Genomic DNA, 19630 nt, shown 5'->3' on the forward strand with positions numbered 1-19630 from the left:
GTGGTATCACACTGTGGTTTTGATTTGTATTTCCCTGATCATTAGCGATGTTAAGCGTTTTTACATATGCTTTTGTGTATCTTCTTTTGAGAATTGTCTATTCATGTCCTTAGCCCACTTTTCAATGGGATTGTTTTTTTCTTGCTGATTAGAGTTCTTCGTATATTCTGGATATTAGTCGTTTGTCGGATGTATAGATTGTGAAGATGTTTTCCCACTCGCTGAGTTGTCTGTTTACTCTACTGACTATTTCTTTTGCTGTCCAGAACTTTTTAGTTAATTAAGTCCCATCTATTTATCTTTGTTTTTGTTGCATTTGGTTTTGGGTTCTTGATCAAGAAGACTTTGCCTAACCAATATCTAGAAGGATTTTTTCCAATGTTATCTTCTATAATTGTTGTGGTTTCGGGTCTTAGGTTAAGTCTTTGATCCATCTTAAGTTGATTTTTGTAGAAGGTGAGGGTGAGGCTCCAGTTTCATTCTCTTCCATGTGGCTTGTCAATTATCCCAGCATTTGTTGAACAGGGTGTCCTTTCCCCACTTTATGTTGTTTGCTTTGTTGAAGATCAGTTGGCTGTAAGTATTTGGGTTTATTTCTGGGTTCTCTATTCTGTTCTATTGGTCTACGCACCTATTTTTATACCAGTACCATGATGTTTTGGTGACTATGGCCTTATAGCATAGTTTGAAGTTGGGTCATGTGATGCCTCCAGCTTTGTTCTTTTTAATTTGTCTTTTTTTTTTTTTTTCTGAGACGGAGTCTCACTCTTGTCATCCAGACTGGAGTGCAATGAATGGCATGATCTCAGCTCACTGCGACCTCTGCTTCCCGGGTTCAAGTGATTCTTCTGCCTCAGCTTCCCAAGTAGCTGGGATTACAGGTGCCTGCCACCACACCCAGCTAATTTATGTTTTTGTTTGTTTGTTTTTAAGTAGAGACAGGGTTTCACCATGTTGGGCAGGCTGGTCTCAAACTCCTGACCTCAAGTGATCTGCCCACCTCAGCCTCCCAAAATGCTGGGACTATAGGTGTAAGCCACCATGTCTTGCTTTGGCTATGCGGGTTCTTTGTTGGCTCCATCTGACTTTTAGGACTGTGTTTTCTAGTTTTCCAAAGAATGATGGTGGTATTTTGACGGGAACGGCACGCATTTGTAGACCGCTTTTGGCAGTGTGTTGTTTTCACAATATTGATTCTACCCATCCATGAGTATGGGATGTGTTGCCATTTGCCTGTCATCTATGATTTCTTTCAGCAATATTTTATAGAGGTCTTTCACTGCCTTGGTTACGTATATTCCCAAGTATTTTCCTTTTTTGCAGCTACTGTAAAAGGGGTTGAGTTCTTGGTTTGATTCTCAGCTTATCACTGTTAGTGTATAAAAGAGCTACTATTTGTGTACATTAATTTTGTATCCTGAAACTGCTGGATTCTGTTATCAGTTCTAGGAGCTTTTTGGAGGAGTCTTTAGGGTTTTCTACATAAACAATCATATCATCAGCAAACAGTGACAGTTTGACTTCTTCTTTGCCGGTTTGGATGCCCTTTCTTTTTTTCTCATCTGATTTCTCTGGCTAGGACTTCCAGTACTATGCTGAAGAGGAGTGGTGAGAGTGGGCATCCTTGTCTTATTTCCGTTCTTGGGGGAGTGGTTTCCAACTTTTCCCAGTTTCGTATTATGTTGCCTGTGTGTCTGTCACAGGTGGCTTTTATTACGTTAAGGTATGTCACGCATGCTGATTTTGCTGAGGGTTTAATCATAGAGGGAGGCTGGATTTTGTCGAAGGCTTTTTCTGCATCTGTTGAGATGACCGTGTGGTTTTTGTTTTTAATTCTGTTGATGTGGTGTATCACATTTATTGACTTGCGTACGTTAAACCATCCCCACATCCCTGGTATGAAACCAACTTGATATCAGTGGATTACCTTTTTGATATTCTGTTGGATTCGGTTAGCTAGTATTTTGTTAGGATTTTTGCACCTATGTTCATAAGAGATATTGGTCTGTAGTATTCTTTTTTGGTTATGTCCTTTCCTGGTTTTGGTATTAGGGTGATACTGGCTTCACAGAATAATTTAGGGAGGATTCCCTCTTTCTCTACCTTGTGGAATAGTGTCAATAGGATTGGTACCAATTCTTCTCTATGACAGAATTCTGCTGTGAATCCATGTGGTCCTGAACCTTTTTTGGTTGGTAATTTTTTTTATTGCCATTTCAATCTTGCTGCTTGTTATTGGTCTGTTCAGTGTATCTAATGCCCGCTGATTTAAACTAGGATGGTTTCATCTTTCCAGGAATTTATCCATGTCCTCTAGGTTTTCCAGTTTATGTGCACAATGGTGTTCACAGTAGCTTTGAATACTCTTGTATTTCCATGGTATCAGTAGTAGTATCTCCCGTTTCATTTCTAATTGAGCTTATCTGGATCTTCTCTATTTTCTTGGTTAATCTCGCTAATGGTCTATCAATTTTATTTATCTTTTCCAAGAACCAGCTTTTTGTTCAGATTATCTTTTGTAATTTTTTTTGTTTCAATTTCATTTCTTTCTGCTCTGATCTTCATTACTTCTCTTCTTCTGGTAGGTTTGGGTTTGGATTGTTCTTGTTTCTTCAGTTACGTGAGATGTGACTTTAGATTGTCTATTTTTGCTCTTTCAGTCTTTCTGATGTAGGCATTTAAGGCTATGAACTTTCCTCTTAGCACTGCCTTTTCTGTATCCCAGAGGTTTTGATAGGTTGTGTCACTATTATCATTCAGTTCAAGGGTTTTTTAAAATTTCCATCTGATTTCATTGTTGACCTAACAATCATTCAGGAGCAGGTTATTTAATTTCCAGGTGTTGCATGGCTTTTAGGGTGCCTTTTGGAGTTGATTTCCAATTTCATTCCACTGTGGTCTGAGATAGTACCTGATATAATTTACTTTTTTTAATTTCCTGAGACTTGTTTTGTGGCCTATCATATGGTCCATCATGGAGAATGTTCCATGTGCTAATGAACAGAATTCTGCAGCTGTTGGGCAGAATGTTTGGTAAAGATCTCTTAAGTTCATTTGTTGTAGGGTATAGTTTAAGTTCATTCCTTCTTTGTTGACCTTCTGTCTTGATGACCTGTCTAGTGCTGTCAGTGGAGTATCAAAGTCTCCAGCTAGCATTGTGTTAGTCATCTATTTCATTTCTTAGATCAAGTAGTAATTGTTGAGAGCTTCAGTGTTAGGTGCATATATATTTAGGATTATGACATTTTCCTGTTGGACAAGGCTTTTTATCATTATATAATGTCCCTCTTTGTCTTTTTTAACTGCTGTTGCTTTAAAGTCTGTTTTGTCTGATCTAAGAATGTATTCCTGCTCACTTTTCATCTCCATTTGCAAATAAAATGTTTTTCCACCCCTTTAAGTTTACGTAAGTCCTTATGTGTTAGGTGAGTCTCCTGAAGAGAGCAGAAATACGGTTGGTGAATTCTTATCCATTCTGCCATCTTTTAAGTGGAGCATTTAGGTCATTTACATTCAACATTACTACTAAGATGTGAGATACTATTCTATGGTGTTTTTTGTTAGTATTATACAGGTCCTGTTGGATTATGCCTTAAGATTCTATTTTGGTGTATTTCAAAGATTTTTTTCAAGTCTTAGAGCTCCATCTAGCAGTTCATAGTGCTGGCTGGGTACTGGCAAATTCTCTCAGCATTTGTTTGTCTATAAAATATTATATCATTCCTTTGTTTATGAGGCTTCGTTTCACTGGACACAAAACTCTTGGCTGATAGTTTTGTTTAAAGAGGCTAAAGATAGGACCCTAATCAATCCCTTCTGGCTTCTAGGGTTTCTGTTGAGAAGTCTTCCGCTGATCTGATTAAGTTTTCCTTTATAGGTTACCTGATGTTTTTGCCTCACGGCAAAACATTTTTCCTTTGTCTTGACTTTAGATAATCTGATGACTATGTGCCTAGCAATGAATTTTTTTTGCAATGAATTTTTGCAATGAATTTCCCAGGTATTTTTTGAGCTTCTTGTATTTGGATGTGTAGATCTCTAGCAAGGCTAGAAGTTTTCCTCAATTATTCCCTCAAATATGTTTTCCAAACTTTTAGATTTCTCTTCCTCCACAGGAACACCAATTATTCTTAGGTTTGGACACTTAACTTAGTCCCATACTTCTTGGAGGCTTCATTCATTTTTCGAAATTCTTTTGTCTTTGTCTTTGATGAATACGGTTAATCCAAGAGCCTTTTCTTTGAGCTCTGAAGCTCTTTCTTCGGCTAGTTCGGCTTGCTTGATTCGACTGCTGAGACTTCCCAGTGCATTTTGCATTTCTCTAAGTGTGTCCTTAATTTCCAGAAATTGCGAGTTTTTTATTTATGCTATTTCATTGAAGAATTTTCCTTTCATATCCTGTATCATGTTTTTGATTTATTTAAGTTGAATTTCACCTTACTCTGGTACTTCCTTATTAGCTTAATAACCGACCTTCAGAATTCTTTCTGGCAATTCAGATTTTATCTTGGTTTGGATCCATTGCTAGTGAGTTGGTGTGATCTTTTGGGGTGTGTTAAGAACCTTGTCATATTACCAGAATTGTTTTGCTGGTTCCTTCTCATTTCGGTAGACTCTGGGAATCAGGGGCTACTGTTCAGAATCTCTTATCCCACGGGGGTGTTCCCTTGATGTGGTGTTCTCCCCTGCCCCTAGGAATGGGGCTTCTTGAGAGCCAAACTGCAATGATTGTTTTAGCTCTTGTGGGTCTACCCACCCAGCAAAGCTACTGGACTGCAGGCTGGTACTGGGGACTGTCTGTGAAGAGTCCTGTGATGTGTGCCATCTTCAGATTTTTCAGCAGCAGACACCAGCACCTGCTCTGGTGGAGGCAGCAGGGGAGTGAAATGGACTCTGTGAGGGTCCTTGGTTGCATTTTTGTTTTGTATTGGTTGGCCTCTGCCAGGAGGTGGCATTTTTAAGAGAGCATCGGCTGAGGTCCTGTAGAGAGGATGCAAACTTGCCCTAAGGCAGCCTAATTAAGTATTCAGGTTTCTCAGAGGTGGGCAGTGCCATAGAGCCCCAGGAGAGTATGACCTTTGTCTTTGGCAATCAGGGTGGGTAGAGAAAGACCACCAGATGGGGGCAGGGATTGGGTGTCTGAGCTGACTCTCCTTGGGCGGAGCTTGCTGTGGCTGCTGTGGAGGATAGGGGTGTGGGGGTCCCAGGCCAATGGAGTTATGTTCCCAGGGGGATTAAGGCTGTTAGTCATACAGGTCACCAGGGAAGTGGGGGAAAGCCAGCAGTCACAGGCCTCACCCTACTCCCACACAGCCCACAGTCCAAAAGGCCGGTCTCACTCCCACTGTGCCCGCCAACAGCACTGAGTCTATTTCCAGGCAGCCAGTGCCCAGGGCTGAGAACTTGCCCCACACCATTAGCGTCTGCACTGAGAAAGCAAGCAGACTCACAGTTTTTTGACATCTCAGGGAGCCTGCAGTGGTGATCCCATTCATTCAGAGGGTTCGCGGATTCTCTCAGCTTTCCTGCTATGCTCCTGTGGTAGTTCTTGGAGCAAAAGTTCATGATGTGAGTCTCCGCACGATGCTCTGTCTGTCCAAGGAGCTGCAAGCTAGTCCTGCCTCCTGTCTGCCATCTTAATCCGATTCTGACCTAATTATTCAATTTCTGAACTGGTTCCATTTCCTGTTTTTTCTTGGGTTATTCTTGGGTAAGTGTAAAAATGCATTAGTATTTTTATTCTAAATCGTCCACTTTACTAAACGTACAAGCCTTTGTAGTGCTTTCAAATGATCTGGGGGGTGGGGTACCGTGGTAACTCATTCCTATTTGTGTCTGAAAGCATCTTTAGCTCTGCCCTCACGCTTAAATCACAGCTCTCTGGATTCAGAATTCTTAGTGAATAGTGACTGTACCCCAATGTTTCCATTACTTCTCCATGACCCTCTGGCATCTGTCACTCATAAGAAGTTGGCCATCAGACTATTTGTCATTCTTTTTAGGAAATCTGTTTTTCAAGGGCAGCATTTAAGATTTTCTTGATATCATAATTTGTCTAGGCCTGGAATTATTTGTCTATCCTATTTGGCCATCTGAGCACATGCTCTCCAGGACTCACACAGGAGGGGCACTGGCCACCCTCTCTTTCGCACTTCACCTGAGATCCTCCACTCCGGCCCACCCTCACTTCCTTTTCTCCAGGAAGCCTCACGGCCTCATCTCCATGCCCAGTTCGCTCAGGCCCACGGTTTCCTCCAGCTCACCCATGCTCTCTCCGATCATGTCCGGTGTATGGTTCACTCTACATAAATATAAGCAGCTATATATTTCATTTATAGGATCTGATTTAGGTCTTTTCTTTGTTCTTAGGTGCCTTTTTTCATAATTTTGTGGATTTTTTTTAACTGGTTCTCCCTTTACCCCTTGAAGGATGTTAGGCATATTCAGTTTAAAGTCATCTGTGTTTGTTCTGTTAGTTGCTTTTCTTTGGGAGTGATTACATCTGACTGTAGATGTTGTTGGCACCATCTGGGATGCTGATGCTGGCTGTTCCCAGGCCTGTTTGCAGATCCACCATGAGCACAGCTGAAGCTGCTTTCTTCCTCGTCACATGCCCTCCCTTCCCCACTCCCAACCCCATTCAGAAGCAGGAGCTCCCACTCTGGGATCTCAGGCCCCTGATCCAGATTGACCTGTGGGAATTACAGGCCTAGCCACCAGTCTGCCCCGCCCTGCAGCCTTCCTGGTCTCCTCCAGCCGAACAGCCTTCCGCCCTCCTCAGCCTCCTCCAAAGGGCCCAGGCACCTCCCCCAGTGCTCAGAGGGGGCTTAGCCTGTATGCTTCCGCTGCCGTTAGACTCAGACTCCCAAGCCCGTATGCCCTTCTCAGGCCGTGTCCCCATGCCTGGGTCTCTGCCGTTTCTCACCACTGTATGTGCTGTTTCATTTCCATTCCTCAGAGATTTTGTTTTTGCTTGTCTAGGTCATTTTAATTTCTAAATGCATTTTTTATCTTACTGCTGTGTTCAGAGCAGGGGCCACATAACGTCTGAATCAGAGCATCATCTGATCAGAAAAACCTACTTTCCTCCCAACTTCACCTTCTCTCCCTCACCGCACTCAGGTCTTTTCTTGCAACAAACATGGCAAAGCACGGCTTTGGTCATCGCGCCATCTCCCTGGCATGGAGCCCCTTCCTGCAACAGCTCCCACACGGCAAAGCCTCAGCCTGGCCCGCCCACACCTGGAGCTTCCTGTCCCACACTGGCCACCTACTTGCCACCCCAGACAGTCCTCATGTTTCAGCTGCTTTGACAGGAATGCTCTCCTCCCAGTTTGCCTTGCTTGACATGCAGGACCCTACGGGCAGCACCAGGCCTGTGACTTCCTCGTCAGTGCGGCTTGGAGACCACCCATCTCTGTCCCAGGGGCTGACAAAGGTCCTCTCACCCACTAAGAGCTCAAAAACATCTGGGAGACCAAAGTCTGGAAGTCACTGACCTGTGAGCAGCCAAGGCTTTCAAGTCAGAAAGAGGGAGGACAGTTGGGGGCTGACAAGTGACCCCCACTCAGGGATCAGAGGAGAGGCGAAGATGCAGCGACTCAAACATGAGACCAGAGAGGAAGAAGGGATGGGAACAGCAAGGCCCTGACAGGTCTGGAGCAGCTGCACCTGTGGGAGAAGAGCTGGCTCTGCCTGGCAGTGACTGGGAGCTGGCAGGCCATAGGCTCCAGCCCAGTTAGGGTGAGGGTAAGCGGGAAGACGTGAGAAAGGGGAAATGCGGTGTAAATCAGGACAGAACTCCTCTTTCAGCCAGTCGTCTAATTTGGTTTGAATGGTCTGCTGGAAAGACTCCTCCCTCTGAGTGGGACCCATAGCGCCCCTCTCTTCACATAGGTTGTGGGCTCCAGCCCTGGTCAGGGGTAGAATCAGCAGCCCCAGAGGCCAGGGAGTCAAGCTGAGCCCCCGGACTGGAGCAAACACAGCCTGTTGGGCCTCCCTAAGAGGCATCACAGGTAAGACAACAGCCGCCATCCTGTTCAGTCTCTGACGTGGCATCCAAGTACATTTCACGGGACAGAAATGCATGGCATTATCTCATCAGTAAGGCCAGTTGTGGGCAAGATTGTGGGGCCACAGCCCTACGAAAGGGAAGAGTACCCAACCATGAAAGTCGTCAAAAGGGAACCCTGCAAGAGGGCAGAGGCTGCATGAGCCAACAAGGTCTCTGTCCTACAGAAATATGGGCCCTGGTATGTTTTCCAGATACAGATGAGAACCGAGGGGGTCACTGGGATCTGAGATAGCAGAGTAACAAGTTTAGGGAATGCTTTGTTTTTTGTTCTCAGAGGATAAAAGACAGAAGTGCATGCAAGTCCCAGGAGCCAAAAGATAAACTGGTGGCTTGAAGCCCAGCTGGGCCCCCAGAAAACTACATTTGCTCACTATGGTGCTGCCACAGAATCTGGCTTCCCTCGCCGTCGGGGCTGGGGTCCCTGAACCTGGAGATCTGCACACTGCTGACTGCCTGTGCTGGCCTGGTCTGAGGAAGGCTCTGTCTGAAAGTCGGCGATCTGGGCCGTGTGGAGGAACGAGGGAGGAAATGGCAGGAAAGGCCGCCTTCCCAGTACCCAGGGGAGCCTGGAGCTGGGCATGCCACCAATGTGCACAGCAGGGGCCCTACCTGGAAGACAGTGAGGATGGCGGCAGGGAAGGTATCAAAGTTGGTTGTGGGAGTCTCATCCTGGAAGTTGAACCTGAGGAAAATAGGAAGGCTTGGGAAGCAGCAGTCCCGTCAGCAGCCAGGCAGCACCTGTGGGCTCCAGCATGGCCTCAACCTGCTGGCTTCAGGCTGCAGACCGCTGCGCACTGGCCCCTCTGAGGACCTTCCTGGTGGGAAGGTGGGTGGAGGCAGTCTGGGCAGTGCCGTCTGCTCCGAGCTCTGCCTTCCCGAAAGCCCCCAGCATTGAACTCTCCCTCCCAGGCCCACTTACTGTCCCCCAAACAGCTGCATCCCCAGCAGGGCGAAGACTACAATGAACAGGAAGAGCAAGAAGAGCAGGCTGATGATGGACTTCATGGAGTTCAGCAGGGACACCACCAGGTTCCTCAGGGAGCTCCAGTACCTGTGGGGACGGGCAGAGGGTCTGAGCCAGCTCCAGAGGCTGACTTCATACTCACAGCTCTCTGCGGCCACACTTATGGCTCCAGGGACTTTCTAAACGCTGAGGGCCACACACCTAGATGTGAAGTTAGAGCATTTCTCTGGCGTTCCAGGCCCACTGCCCTGGACTTCTCTCCCTGAGGGCCCCATGGGAGGGTGGAGAAAAACACACCCAGTGCAGGACTCACTTCATCCTCCCAAACTGCTCCCTGTCACTAGGTCCAGGAGGATGAGACCACCATCCAGGGGGCCAGGCCCAATCCCAAACTTCTTCCTCGGCCCCTCCCTGCCCCTCACCCCTCAATGCCCCATCAGCCACCAAGTGTCTCAGACCAGTGCCACGTGAAGCAAGGCCCACAACTATTGTCATTGGCCCACAGCGGGAGGAGGAGAGTTGCACTAGAACCCAGAGCAGAGCTTCTGTGAGCGCCATGGCTGGTGGCACAGACCCTGGCTCCAGTGCCCCCTTCCCAGGGACCGGGGACATGTGGCATGGAGAGCTTGTGGGTAGCACCACGCGGACTCTCTGTGGTATCCCTCAACACCCCCATCCCAGAGGACAGTGACTGTGCCCTACTCAGGCATGGATCCCCATGGCACACAGGCACCACTGAGGCCACTGATGGCAACTGAGGGGCCGGTCACTCATGCCCCTGTGCCTCTGCACATGCCATTCCATCTCCCTGGAATGGAAGAACTGCAGGACAGACACTGGTCTCCTTCTGTGCTCACTCTATCCCTGGGCACCCCTGGGCTCCCAAACTGTGTCCTTCTCCCTGGCGCCCCCATCAGAGGCCCCGCTGTCCTCCATGGATTCTCTTACAAAGTACCTGAGGGCTAATGGCAGATGGGCTGGAAGACTCTGGGAAAGGACTTGAGCCTTCTCGTGGGACTAGCAGGTATCCAGGCCAGCCTGCCTCAGGACAGGGGTCACCTACTTCCTGGGAGAAAATGGAGCCCAAGAAGCCAGACCCGGAGGCGGGTAAAGGCAGCCCTGTGGTCACTTCCTGGAGCCTTGCACCGGCAGGTTCTGGGAAGGCAACAGGAGTCTGAGGACACTGGCGCAGAGTGCCGGTGAGGGCTCATGGGCCTAGCGGGACTTCACTCTACCTTTATAGCTTCATATCCTCCTATGGTCTTGGGTTTGGATTTAAAATGGATAGGAAAAGACCAGTGGCATTTCAGTTGCCCTCGGGAGGTCAGTGGGCTTCTGAGAGGTTGTCTTGGTCACTACAGGGGTGACCTATGACCTCGCCCTGCACTGGCTCAGTGTTGGCAGCTCTGCTCCTTTGGCCCTGCAGCTGCTGTGATCCAGGCTGCCAAAGACACACATGGAGGTCTGTGCTGGCCCACGTGTGCATCTGGTAGGGTCCACCTTGGTCTGTGCTGGCCCACGTGTGCATCTGGTAGGGTCCACCTTGGTCTGTGCTGGCCCACGTGTGCATCTGGTAGGGTCCACCTTGGTCTGTGCTGGCCCACGTGTGCATCTGGTAGGGTCCACCTTGGTCTGTGCTGGCCCACGTGTGCATCTGGTAGGGTCCACCTTGGTCTGTGCTGGCCCACGTGTGCATCTGGTAGGGTCCACCTTGGTCTGTGCTGGCCCATGTGTATGTCTGGTAGGTCCACCTTGGTCTGTGCTGGCCCACGTGTGCATCTGGTAGGGTCCACCTTGGTCTGTGCTGGCCCACGTGTGCATCTGGTAGGGTCCACCTTGGTCTGTGCTGGCCCATGTGTATGTCTGGTAGGTCCACCTTGGTCTGTGCTGGCCCACGTGTGCATCTGGTAGGTCCACCTTGGTCTGTGCTGGCCCATGTGTGCATCTGGTAGGGTCCACCTTGGTCTGTGCTGGCCCACGTGTGCATCTGGTAGGGTTCACCTTGGTCTGTGCTGGCCCACGTGTGCATCTGGTAGGGTCCACCTTGGTCTGTGCTGGCCCATGTGTGCATCTGGTAGGGTCCACCTTGGTCTGTGCTGGCCCATGTGTATGTCTGGTAGGTCCACCTTGGTCTGTGCTGGCCCACGTGTATGTCTGGTAGGTCCACCTTGGTCTGTGCTGGCCCATGTGTATGTCTGGTAGGTCCACCTTGGCCTGTGCTGGCCCACGTGTGCATCTGGTAGGGTCCACCTTGGTCTGTGCTGGCCCATGTGTATGTCTGGTAGGTCCACCTTGGTCTGTGCTGGCCCACGTGTGCATCTGGTAGGGTCCACCTTGGTCTGTGCTGGCCCATGTGTATGTCTGGTAGGTCCACCTTGGTCTGTGCTGGCCCATGTGTGCATCTGGTAGGTCCACCTTGGTCTGTGCTGGCCCATGTGTGCATCTGGTAGGTCCACCTTGGTCTGTGCTGGCCCATGTGTGCATCTGGTAGGGTCCACCTTGGTCTGTGCTGGCCCACGTGTGCATCTGGTAGGGTCCACCTTGGTCTGTGCTGGCCCATGTGTGCATCTGGTAGGGTCCACCTTGGTCTGTGCTGGCCCACGTGTGCATCTGGTAGGGTCCACCTTGGTCTGTGCTGGCCCATGTGTGCATCTGGTAGGGTCCACCTTGGTCTGTGCTGGCCCACGTGTGCATCTGGTAGGGTCCACCTTGGTCTGTGCTGGCCCATGTGTATGTCTGGTAGGTCCACCTTGGTCTGTGCTGGCCCACGTGTATGTCTGGTAGGTCCACCTTGGTCTGTGCTGGCCCACGTGTATGTCTGGTAGGTCCACCTTGGTCTGTGCTGGCCCATGTGTATGTCTGGTAGGTCCACCTTGGTCTGTGCTGGCCCACGTGTGCATCTGGTAGGGTCCACCTTGGTCTGTGCTGGCCCATGTGTATGTCTGGTAGGTCCACCTTGGTCTGTGCTGGCCCATGTGTGCATCTGGTAGGTCCACCTTGGTCTGTGCTGGCCCATGTGTATGTCTGGTAGGTCCACCTTGGTCTGTGCTGGCCCATGTGTGCATCTGGTAGGGTCCACCTTGGTCTGTGCTGGCCCATGTGTATGTCTGGTAGGGTCCACCTTGGTCTGTGCTGGCCCATGTGTGCATCTGGTAGGGTCCACCTTGGTCTGTGCTGGCCCACGTGTATGTCTGGTAGGTCCACCTTGGTCTGTGCTGGCCCACGTGTATGTCTGGTAGGTCCACCTTGGTCTGTGCTGGCCCACGTGTATGTCTGGTAGGTCCACCTTGGTCTGTGCTGGCCCACGTGTATGTCTGGTAGGTCCACCTTGGTCTGTGCTGGCCCACATGTGCATCTGGTAGGTCCAGCTGCTCTCCCTCTGCAGTACAGCCTTTGCTGCTGATGGGACTGCTGTGAGGAGGGTTTCTCTCTCTTTCCCACAACTCTGGCAGCAAGGGGAAGGGTTTTCGCCCTGGTCCTCCTCTCACTACTTGCATCTGTCACTTCCTGGGCTTCAGTCTCTTTGTAGACAAACTGGACCAACTCACTTCGAGTCAAGTGGGACGTAACGATAAACACAGTCTTGTCGCTGCCATCGTCGGCAAGGTGCAGAGTGGAGAGAGCAGGCCTGGGCACGGGGGCCAGGCAGGAGCCAGGCTGGCTCAGTGAGAAGCTCAGGGCCACCGCAGGGTGCACACAGGCTCTCCAGGGATGGGGCTGCAGGGGAGGTGGGCAGACTTAGGGGCTAGACTATGGAAAAGCTTCCATCCAATGACTTCTGTTTTCCTCATTAACTACAAACCAAAGTCACCTCTGAAGGCCAGGAAGATGGGGTGGTGGTTTCAAGAGAGGAGATGGCGCACAATCGAGGACAGCAATGAACAAGACAACTAAAGGGTGCCGGCAGCACAGAGGCCGGTCGAGGGTGGCCCTGAGGGCAGACGCGGCCCCACCACAAGGCTGTTTTGGAACCATCTTTTGTATTTAAACCAACTGTAAGCCACAGCGAGAGCGCTTCTGGGTGCTGTGAACTCCTGGGGACAAGCATCCCGTGTGGCTGACCCACACCCTCTGCACCCTACACCTGCCCTCGCCTGGGAGCACAGGGGACATACTTCGTGACTTTGAAGATCCTCAGCAGGCGGAGGGCCCGCAGCACACTGATCCCAAAGGAGCTTCCCGGCTTGATGGCTGCCCAGACCACTTCAAAGACGCTCCCCACGATGACCTGCAATGGGACAGCGTTAGCCTTGGGTGCACTGCACCTGCTTGTGTGTGTGCACTCTGTGTGGCTGCATCTCTTCGTAAGGAATCATCCTGCTTCCCTGTCTGACAATCAAGCCAGATAGGGCAACACAAGGCACACACCTCACATTGAGCTCTTGTAGCCTTTGGAAAGCTGTAGAGTCCCAACAGTCCTGGTACCTGTCCTCTCGCCCTCCCACCCCCAACCCCAGATGCACCAGGAGGACACAGGACGTGGACTAGGTTAGGATTGCTGGCTTCCTGGCAGATCTTACAACCACCTGGTCAAACATCCCCTCTGTGCTTGGCCATAGCCTGGTGACAGGGGCATCTTCTTCAACACCTCTGGAGTTGGGCAACCTTTCAGACAGCCCTGACTGTTACACTGTTCTCTCACAGACTAGCAAAATTCATCTCCCTGCAACTTCCCCTCCCTGGTTCTGCTACTGCTCCAAGACATTCAGATTCATAAATCGCATCTTGAGTCTTTTCTTCTCCCAGTGACCAGGAACCAGCACACGCCACCAAGAACAGATAATGGCAAGCCTGCTCATTGGTTCCACACACCGTCACTGCTGGTAAGCTGAGTGTCAGCATGTGCCGCCTTCCAGCCATTCCTCAGACAGACCTGGAGGAGGGCCGTGCTGGTCAGGGCCTGGTGTGAGGGACTCAGAAAGGACAGACCAAGGGGGCTGGAACACAGCAGACCCTTCACCTCCTTTCCCTCTGGACAGGACAAGCAAGGGGCCTGGAACTGAATTCTCTGCCAGGCCACCATACCTCAAGGGGCACAATCTGGGCTCACAGTCAGCAGGAGTGCCCATGGCTTCTTCATGAGTGTAAGTCTCATTTCCTCTAAGTCACACTTCTGCCACTGGTGTGGAGAATTCAAATGTTGAGCTTTAACCTCTCAAACTCAATTATATTGTATTTGGGACACATATTTTCCAAGGTTTCAGTCATTTCCACAAATTTCACATCAACTGCAAATCTGATGAGCTTAACATCGATGTTCTCACCAAGTCACTGAGAGAATAACGAATATGCTAAGACAGAGCCCTGTGGCACATCTCTAGAGACTTCCCCACAGGGGGACACTCATCAGCATACCCGGGTATGGCTGTGCACCATTTATGGATCAACTCCATGCACAGTCATCTGCTACACATTTCTCCACTTTGTCCACCGCTGTACCATTCAGAGAACATCAAACGTCCTGTCAACAACCATCTACATCAGCCTCCACAGCACCTGCGATAACCCTATCAATACAATAAACTGGGGGAGCCTGCCACCCCAGTCTTGCCAAGAGCGACATCTGTTCTTGGTGGCACATGTGGCCCTTGAGCACCAACTTTTCTCTGCCCTAGCAAACTGTCCGGATGTTTGCCTAGGGTTGAAGACTGTGGTTTTCTAAATAAAGTTTCTTCTCATTGTCAGTCTTCCAGCATCTCCCCTATTTTCCACTAATTCTCAACATTTTTCCTCACTGGTTCATGTAGTAGGCAGCCCTTAAGATGGCCTCAGTAATCCACACCCCCCAATATTCACTCCCTTGTATAATGCTATTCCCTTGAGGATGGGTTGGACCTAGTGACTCACTATTAGTAAACAGAATACAGCAAAAGTGATGGGATGTCACCTCTGAGATTAGATTACAAAAGGACTGGTTTCTGTCTTGGAAACTATTGGCTCTCTTTCTCTGAACACCAGATATCGTGTAATGAGGACACTCCAGGAGGTGGGAGAAGCCCATGTGACCAGGAAGAGAGGCCTGCCAGCAGCCACATGAGTGAGCCTAGAAGCAGATATTTTGAGGCCCACTGAGCGCCATGATGAGCATGAGGCTAGAAGTGAATTCTCCAGCCCCAAATGAGCCTGAGAAGACTGCAGCCTTACTAGCCACTGTAAGCCAGGTGCACCCAGTTAAGCCAGGCTGATTCCTGACTCACAGGAGCTGTGAAATAATAAATATTTGTTTTCTTATGTCACTAAACTTTTGAATAATTTGTTCTACAGCAAGAAAAGTCAATACAGATTTTGGAATCAGAAGTGGGGTGATGCTGTGATAAAAACCTAAAATGTGGGCCGGGCGCAGTGGCTCACGCGTATAATCCCAGCACTTTGGGAGGTCAAGGCAGGTGGATCACAAGGTCAAGAGATCAAGACCTAGCCAACATGGTGAAACTCCCTCTCTACTAAAACTACAAAAATAAGCTGGGCGTGGTGGCACGCACCTGTAATCCCAACTACTCAGGAGGCTGAGGCAAAACAATCGCTTGAATCCAGGAGGCGGAGGTTGCACTGAGCTGAGATGGCACCACTGCACTCCAGCCTGGTAACAGAGCAAGACCCCATCTCAAAAAAAAAAAAAAAACCATCTAAAATGTGGGAGTTGTTTTAGAACCAGAGGAGGATGGACACTGAGCAGTACCTTAGTGAAGGGCTAATGTGCACTGAACACACAATTCATAGAATTTTAGACATTAAGCATGCCGCACATCAGGGTCTGCAGGAGAGTGAGGAAAATTTCATAGGAAGCCAGAGGAAGGGTCCTGTTGTGTGCTGGCGGGAAGTTTACCCACATTCCTGCATGCAGCTATGTAAAAAGTAGGAAACATCACACGGTAAACCAGATCAACCTCAGGACATCTCCAAGCCACGTGCTTAAGGTGTCACCTGATGTCTTCTTGCTGCTTGTGGTCAAATGTCAGAGTAGAGAACTAAACCGAGGAAAGTGACATTAAACAAAAGGCAGGCAGGACTTGCTGGCTTAGAATGTGCTTAGCCTCTCCAGATCTCCACAATAATAATGGCATGGTCTCAACAAAGACAGAAAAAAAAATGCTCAACGCCACTAATCAGAGACATGCCAACCAAAGCCACGGTGAGAGACCATCTCACATCAGTCAGAATGGCTATGACTAAAAAGTGAAAAAACAGCAGATGTTGGCGAGGCTGCAGAGAAAAGGGAATGGCGGCGGGAATGTAAATTAGTCCAGTCACTGTGGAAAACAGTTTGCAGATTTTCTCAGAGAATTAAAACAGAACTACCATTTGATCCAGCAATCCCACTACTGGTTCTATACCCAAGGGAATACAACTCGTTCTACCAAAAGACACATTCACTCGTTCATCACAGCACTATTCACAATAGCAGAGACACAGATCAACTTAGGTGCCGGTCAACCCGGGATTGGACAAAGAAAATGCGGCATATATACACCACGGAAGACGGCGCAGCTACAGAAAAGGAAAAAAAACAGGTATTCTGCAGCAACATGGACGCGGCCAGAGGCCATTATCCTAAGTGAATTAATGCAGAAACAGAAAAACAAATATCACACGTTCTCATGAGTGGAAGCTAAACAAGGGTACCCACGGGCACGAAGAAGTGAGCCACAGACACTGCGGAGTCTAGAGGGAGGGAGGGGAAGGGGTTTAAACTACCTTTCGGCTACTATGCTCAATATCTGGGTGATGTGATCATCTGTATCCCAGATCTCAGCATCACACAATACACCCATGTAACAAGCCTGCACACGTACCCCCTGAATCTAAACAAAAGTTGAAATTTTAAAGAGAGAGAGAGGTGGCATGGTCTAAAGATGAAGCCAAGGGCAAGACTGTGACTTTTATTTGAGATCCCAAAAGGATCGAAGGTGGTGCCTCACAGCACTACCCAGTCACACTTTCAGGCTCTTCAAAGAGACTGAGGGCGCCTCACACGTCCGGTCAATGAAGCAGTGAGTTCTCCAGGACAGCGGAGGTGTTGACCCCTAGCATCTCAACAGGAACACAGTCAGAAAAGGTCTAAGGCCTAACAGTGTGGGTAGAGCTTTTGTCTAATACAGTGATCCCCAAGAAGGTTCACGACATAACCATAAAGTTCTTAAAGGACATGTATGCAGAGACATCAGTGACTTGGACTGAGAGAATCAAGACAGTACAAAACAAAAATGGGTCTTTGGATTCCCAAAATTCTACCAGTGGGAAATAGGCTGAGAAAACCGTTCAGCTGAAAACCTGAACTACCTTTCATGATAAAGCAAAGAGAGTGAGAGCCCAGAGGGCTTCCTGGCTGTAATAACCAATCCCAGGATTTCCAGCATGTGCCCAGCTGGATTTCAGAATCCCTGCGGACCAGTGGCTCAGCTTTCTGCTGTCCCCTTTCTGAGAAAGAATATCTCTTGCAGTTACCCTACGCCCACCCTACCACTGCACACTGGGTATGGAGTGGACGTAACTCTCCAGGTCCACAGGTCAACAGATTAAGAGACACTGTGGCTGCTGCCCTTAGGGAACTACACTCAAGGAGCCTCAGGCATCCCTGGACCTAACTGAGGACGAGATTCTGGACTTTGAGCTGATGCTGTAATGGATAAGATTTTGGGGAGTCGGCGGGGTGAAGGTGTTTTGCACTGGGAAGGATACGAGCCACTGAGAGCCAGAGGGCAGGCTGTGGCAAGCAGCCTCTGCGATGGCCCCAGCGGTCCACACTGTCTGCTGCTCACACCCTTGAGTAATACTTTGCCCCTTATGTCCCTCCCCAGTCACTGGGCCCAGTGACTCACTCCTAACTAAAAGAATATGGCAAAACTGACGGAATACTTCTTTCAAGACAGCGTTTCTGTAGTTTCTGTCCTGGGTACTCCCAGCTCTCCCCCTCAGACCACAGCTGCCATGCTGAGGACATTCTGGCAGCCTATGGAGAGGCCACATGACCAGGAAACCGGCCTTCCAGCAACCAAATGCATGAGCTTGAAACCAAATTCTCCAGTCCCAGTTAAGCCGTGGAATGACCGTATCCTTAGCCTTCAAATGGTCTGAATCCTCCTGGGGGACCCTGGGCCAGAGATACCCAGTTAAGCCACACCTGAACTCCTAAGCCACAGAAATGTGAGACAGATTTTTGTAGTTCAAAGCTGCCAAGTGTTAGAAGAATGTGTTAACTTATATGCAAATTATCCCCATGTCCTGCGATAGTTCAGATCAGAAGACTGAGATCCCTGCATCTCAGACATCTCTCCATCTTTTCAGCTCCCTCAGCTAATGTACTTAAGACTTTCTTTGTGACCAACAAGTTAAAGGGTAAGAAGGGCTGCTGTCTTCCCAGCCATCTATCGAAATCACAGGTCTCCACGTCTCAGAGAGCATCCTGGGCAGCCACCGCCTTCCCGTCCTCAGAGATCAGAAGCACGGCATGATGCAAAACCACTACCCTTGAGGCCAGAAAGCCAGGCTCAGCCACTGACTCCCCTCAAACCGATGGGCAGCCTTCGGCCAGTCACACAATGTCTGCCATTACCATCAATAAAATGAGTCCTTGTGAGGATTCAACAAAATCACAGACACAAACGTCTGCCACCTGTAGAAGTACGATGCTCATGAGAAAAAAAGCCCTCGTAAGCTGAATTTTCTAACTGGATTTTCTAACTGGACTCCTACCTCAGTCCAAGCCCTTCTCTGGCTCCTGCAAACTCTGCAGAGCTCCAAACCCTCCCTTGGGGGGTGGTACTCCTGCTTCCCACTCAATCCTGGGGGGCAGAGCTCCCACCCTTCACTCCTTCCTGGGGGGCTAGCGCTCCCTCCCACCCTTCACTCCTTCCTGGGGGGCAGCGCTCCCTCCCACCCTTCACTCCTTCCTGGGGGGCAGCGCTCCCACCCTTCACTCCTTCCTAGAGGGCAGTGCTCCCACCCTTCACTTTTTCCTGAGCGGGGGGGCAGTGCTCCCACCCTTCACTCCTTCCTGGAGGGAGCAGTGCTCCTATCCATCACTCCTTTCTAGCAGGGCAACGTTCCCACTTGTCACTCCTTACTGGAGGGTTTGAAGTGTTCTGGAACAAATCCTTGGAGGAGGTAGTACTCCCACTCCTCCCTCCTTCCTCAGGGGGCAGCGTGCCCACCCATCACTCCCAGCCTCCAGCAGAAAGGCTCAGAACTCAGCCTCTGGGCAGGTGCCTACAGTGCCACATCCCTAGGCTGTGGGCTCAGCTCCCGGGAACTGTCCTGTGCTCCCTGCCAGGTTCTGATGAGGAGCTTCTCAGTTGCTCTGCCCTGCCCTCTGCGCTCGTGTCATGGTAGGCCGTGAAACACGCTGCGTTCAACGCTTCCCTCACCTACAGAAGTTGGCAAAGAGACCCAGGCCAGGCCCACCACTTTCCCCAGCCCCAAAAAGAGGGCAGGACCATCATGGCCTATCATGCTGCAACCCCCAGAAGTGCTGGTGGATGCACCCAAGCCTGCCCAGGGCCACAGCCCCCCTGAGCTCCACTGGGGACAGACTGAGCCCTCCACAGGTTAGTGAGATCCCAGGCATGGAGGTAGCTGCAGAGCCTTCAGCTGAT

General features: G+C 49.6%; 1 protein-coding gene across 3 annotated transcripts in view; it reads right to left on the reverse strand.

Moving 5' to 3' along the window:
* CACNA1B (calcium voltage-gated channel subunit alpha1 B) overlaps window positions 1-19630 on the reverse strand; it is a 251939-nt gene that overhangs the window by 139963 nt on the left and 92346 nt on the right. For all 3 annotated transcript variants that reach the window (XR_010338694.1, XM_064366034.1, XM_064366033.1), the window contains exons 13-15: window positions 13154-13266; window positions 8994-9125; window positions 8684-8756 (exon numbers count right to left, since the gene is read on the reverse strand). Coding sequence is in view for 2 of the 3 variants with exons in the window: in XM_064366034.1 (XP_064222104.1) it covers window positions 8684-8756; window positions 8994-9125; window positions 13154-13266 (318 nt within the window). In the remaining variant the exon portion in view is untranslated. The remainder of the gene's footprint in view (window positions 1-8683; window positions 8757-8993; window positions 9126-13153; window positions 13267-19630) is intronic.

This window comes from Aotus nancymaae, unplaced genomic scaffold (genome assembly GCF_030222135.1).
Source record: "Aotus nancymaae isolate 86718 unplaced genomic scaffold, 86718_ANA_hifiasm-v0.15.2.pri h1tg000063l, whole genome shotgun sequence".
NCBI lineage: Eukaryota > Metazoa > Chordata > Mammalia > Primates > Aotidae > Aotus > Aotus nancymaae.